The 4,957-nt window shown below is 41.9% G+C and overlaps 1 protein-coding gene across 28 annotated transcripts in view; it reads left to right on the forward strand.

Moving 5' to 3' along the window:
• TACC2 (transforming acidic coiled-coil containing protein 2) overlaps positions 1 to 4,957 on the forward strand; it is a 231,758-nt gene that overhangs the window by 100,362 nt on the left and 126,439 nt on the right. For all 28 annotated transcript variants that reach the window (XR_003094403.1, XR_003094406.1, XR_003094404.1 and 25 more), the window contains one exon: positions 165 to 290. Coding sequence is in view for 23 of the 28 variants with exons in the window: in XM_025205913.1 (XP_025061698.1) it covers positions 165 to 290 (126 nt within the window). In the remaining 5 variants the exon portion in view is untranslated. The remainder of the gene's footprint in view (positions 1 to 164; positions 291 to 4,957) is intronic.

Below are 4,957 nucleotides of genomic sequence, written 5' to 3' on the forward strand. Positions count from 1 at the left end.
AGAGCGGTTTCCCTTTGTGGTTAATATTCATATATGCATATTGTACGTGTAACATAGCTATACACCCCCCCCTTCTAAACAAGAGCTCCAGATGTAGAGATTACAGATGACTAATTCTACAGAGGCCTCTAAGTCTGCCATTTTTCCATATCTTTCCTCTGCAGTTCTCCTGTGCCAGGTGATGACATACAATTGGCTTCTTCCTCTGATTTCTCCAAACAACCTTTAGCTGTTTCTCCGTCTTGTGAACATGCTGCTCCTCTGGCTGCCACTGAGCTGACTGCAGCAAGGTACAGTAGGCAATTCAGTGCTGCTGTGGTGGTGGATAGCAGGGGCAAACTTCTTTCTGCTATGGGTGGGGGAGGAATACGGGGGTTATCATGTGCCAAGAAATGCCTGTGGGATAAGGGTGTGCCCAGGACAGTCAAATGCTATGCAGAATCTGTGCCTGCACTTGGCAGTCTCCATCCCTCAAGCGTCTGTGGAATGTGTATTAGAATTTCACTCTGCCCTTTTAGGCAGAAAGGAAGTTAGCAAGATGCATTTACTTGGGGATGGGGAGGTGGGGAGAAAATACCTTAGTTGTGGGGCACAGTAGGGCTGGATGGGACAGGCAAGTGAAATGTATACCTTGACTAACATACTTTATCTTTTTGTCAGTGCAAGGTACCTTGGCTGTTTTTGCTTAAGCCTTTTTCTATTGATTCTTTAATTGTGATGAGGTCTCCGCAGGAACCATACTAATGTTATCAAAGTTAGTCACCTAGAATGGTTTGGAAAGTCCCGTTATTATTGTGTTGAACGATGATTACTGTTGCCTTTGGTTACGTTGTCTGTAGTTGGGTTGTCCAGAGAGGAAAGGCCTGTGGTATCCAAGTTCATGTTTTAACGTCCAGCTGCAGAGGTAGTCTAGCGATATGTCTCTATTGTATCTCTACTGTGACTGTACTGGAGTGGACACATACCCAAGTTAGGTTCAGCTAGCTAGCTGGGGTACCAATAGTGTGACTACATGAGTTGCAAAACCTTACGGACATGGGAGCTTCGCTGAAACTGAACTACATGCTACTACGGCTAGGTTCTGTGGGTACCCCTACTAGCTACTTTTCAGTTACTGTTTAGGGTTACATTTTCAGATTTTAAACAATTTTGGAGCCTAGGTCCCACTTCCCAAAATGATTTGAGCCCAAGGAACCTGAGTCCTCTTAGGTTTGGTTTCAAAAGTATCCAAATCCCATTTGAAAATGGGACTCAGGCTTCTATATTGATTGAAACTTTTAAATATGCTAACCCTTAGTGTTGTGGGCTTTCCTTCTACTGCATTTCAGATCTTACATTCCTTTAATCACAGGAAGGAACATTGAGGCTGGAAAGAGAACTGAGGCCAAACAAACCCATTCCCAACAAACCTGGGAGAAATTAGGAGATATGCTAGGGAAGCAGATAATGATTTTTTCCCCCTCAGTTGTTGTAAGATTTTAACTAACTAATTCATTTATTTTGAGTCTTTATGAATATACTTGATTATGGCTAACACTGATACAGGGCTCCCTCACCATTATTGATTGAGTCATAATGATGAGCAGGTTAGAAAAAGAATGAACACTTAATGAGTTTACCTAGGGGCCTCTTTCTGAATGTAGACATGAGAAAGGGTCTTACCAGCAGTGCCAGCAGCATCCACAATGCTCTTAAGCACTATTTAAATTATAAGTGATACTCTGCTGTCTTATATTTAGTTTTCTGCTCCTCCTGGAACAGAAACAAGAAGGTCCATACAGTACCAATTAGCTCTCTTCTGAGCACCTTCTATGGGATTTTCATTAGTAGTTTCCTGGAAACCACATGAACTCACACCAATGATCAGATTCTTCCTCCAGCAGATGCCAAGACCCAGAGAAATGCCTATATTAAGTTAATCTTTTGCTGATGTCTCACTACCTTCTCCCCTAACTTTCTCCTGGTGCTTGCTTATTCAGGTAACCAAGGCGTGATATTGCTACTGCTTTTGTAGCATTTTATATAGAATTGGTCCAGATTTGCTGCTAATATTAATTTGAAAAGTTTCTTTATGGCACGTACATATAATCTCTCTGCATCAGTACACCTTCTCATTGGTTTTGCTTGTGCGTTGATCTTTTAAAAGCTTAGTGCATTTCAAGACAGATGGCTTGATGATATTCCAGTTCAGCTGCAATAAAATGTAATTACAAAGTACTTTTTTGCAACATATTTAGTTACTTATATTTAGCTCCTTTTGCTTCCATGTGAATATTTGCTTATAACGGCTCTCTTATAATACAGATGGTCTGCACTTTGACAGGAGAAATAATGATGCATGTAAAGCAGGGGTCAGTTTGTGTTAAATGTCTTCCAGATGGCAGTGTGTAATAAGGGATCAGTTTCTGTCCCTCCATCTGTCCACTCAAGAAATGTTATCTTTGCTTTGTTTCTTGAGGGCACTTGCCTCTCCCTGGTGATAACATATCGATCAACAGGAGCAGTACATGGTCTGGTTCCTGAAGGTGGGTTTTATTTACCAAATCCTTAGCTGTGTTCCTTGACATGAAATAGGCAATGAGTTCACCTATTATAAGGCCATGCATTTTCATTTCTATTTCAAAACAAATGAAAAATGTAGGTCCATCCATACTTAATACATCTGCTACATTAGACTATATTTTGTCTATGCATATAAAGCCAAATGCAAGTCTTTCCCTCTCTGCTGCAGGTGCAGAGAGCTTTGTAACAGCAGTCCTACTATCTATAGAAAAGTGCAGGCTTCCCTAAGCCAAGAAAGCCAGGAAGGGTTTAGGTGGCCCCTCCATAGTACAGAGCTTAGCTCCGTGGAGGTTCCCTGTAGAGCCTCCATGGAGCTAAGCAATGCTTGTGGAAAAGCTATTGGGGATGTAGACCCAAGAGTCTGTTACTGTGGAAATCCTCTAGTCTTTTCTGCATACTGAAGAGAGCTTCTGCTGTAGCCATTAAACTGGAGTAGCAGCTGCCATGTAGAGTAATACAGCCATCATTCAACAGCCTGAGAGGAGAGTCCCTTGTGTCTCTTCTTTCCCAGCACCCAGATTAGGTACTGCAGCTGAGTGCTGGAGAGGAAAGAAGGTATGAGATGCAGAATAAATGTTAAAAAGCAAGGCATGCTAGTAAAGCTCAGTCTTAGGAGCTAGGAAATCCATTGCTGTAAGCCTGACTACTCAATTGATGCACTGTGAGACCTTGGGAAAAAATAGCTTCATTTTTCTTTCTCATTTCTCATCTGCAAAGTGCGAATATTTGTGCAAACTATAACTCTGCTTATGAATCAAGCAGAGGTTTTAGTATTGATGTTGGTGATATAAAATCTGCTGTTTTCTTGGGAGGTGGGTATAGCCGGACTGAATAGGGCAGTGTTTTGAACCTTTTTCAACTTGTGGCTCTCCTCGTTTGACGCAAGACATCCCTTCATTGCGAATTGAGTAGCACCCCATTTCAAAAAGTAATTCATTTATTACAGTGCTTACCTTGTTGCAGAGGGACCAGGCAGTACAGCAGGGCAGCAGCCAGGCTGGGATGAACCTGAGCCTGTACTTATCTCCTCATACCTTGCAGCATCCTTCAAAAGATCTCACAGTTCTCCAGGGTGCCCTGGCACCCTAATTGAGAATCAGTGGTGCTCACAGCTTTTTGGGGTGTATTCTTGAGGATATGGTTAGATGAACAAAATATACAGAGTTAAAAGGAGAGAGGGAGGGGACTTGCTATGTCAGCTGTTCCTCGGCAATTGCTTTGTATGTCCACTCTTATTCTATAACAAGCAGAAGGTAACCTGAGGCAGCTCACTCCAGTTTAACTTCCACTTACAGAAGGATAGGGGCAGACACGGGGAGCAACAGATGTGTGAGAAGTCTCTTGCTACCTTTCAACACAGTATCATTTGTTTGTCTGTATATCCCCCTGTGTGAGCAATACCCCCTGGCAGCAATGGGGGCTTCTAACAGGAGTGGGGGAGGGGAGTGAAAAAATTAGTTCAGAGTGAATGTTTTAAATAAAAAAACAAGAAGCAAAACTAGAGAAACATTCCTGATTTTCTATTCATTTGACTCAGTGGGCTAATTACTGGGCAGCTGGGAGTTTATAAAGGTCTGAGAGATTACTGGCTCCCTTGGGTATCCCAGAGGATTGGTAGTGGCAGAACTGTACCATTTGTGTATATTGCCCTTTTGCTTTGAGAATACTAAATTGTGTATTAGTAATGGCTGTTGAGAGGCTAGGGGTCTTACATAGGCACTTTAATTAGCGTGTCTGACCTAGTGCAGGTGATTCATGCCACCTGAAAAATCACAGTTATGCCAGGATTAAACTGGAGAGTCCAGGGAATGTACTTCACTTTAGACTATGAGGTTTGTTACCTGTACATCACCGCATAACTAGTCATGGCAGATATACTCCAGTTTGCACTGATCACATCCCTTTTCCTTTCTGCACTCCTGCTGGTCCAAACTGGACACAAGGGTGGTTAGACTAGTTATACCAACAACAAATCATGCAAGTTGTATTTCAGCTGACTTACATGTCCGATGTAATTATTTGGCCTTTCTTGAAAATATTCCAGCATCATTTACCAATGAACCCAATCCACATATAAAGTGCTTGCTATTGATTGTTCTTTTTTGATCATCATAAATCTTATAGCTTGTAAAAGCAAACCTTTCCTTTTGTAAAGGCAAAGCGTATTTATAAAATCGGTTTTGGTAGTTAGTTCCACTTTGCATGCATTTTGGAAATGACAGTAGCTAAAGGATGTTTCCATAAAAAATGTTTCCCCTCTGGCTAGGGACAGACATTCAAAAAAGCCCGAGCCTGAATTGATTCAATCTTTGCAGGTTAGTCTAACCTGGCTAGGCTGAATTGGTTTGTAACCACACTAATATCTCCTCTGGACTGAGAAAATGCAGGCACATGC

The sequence above is a fragment of the Alligator sinensis genome, unplaced genomic scaffold, assembly GCF_000455745.1.
Source record: "Alligator sinensis unplaced genomic scaffold, ASM45574v1 scaffold28_1, whole genome shotgun sequence".
In the NCBI taxonomy this organism is placed as follows: domain Eukaryota; kingdom Metazoa; phylum Chordata; order Crocodylia; family Alligatoridae; genus Alligator; species Alligator sinensis.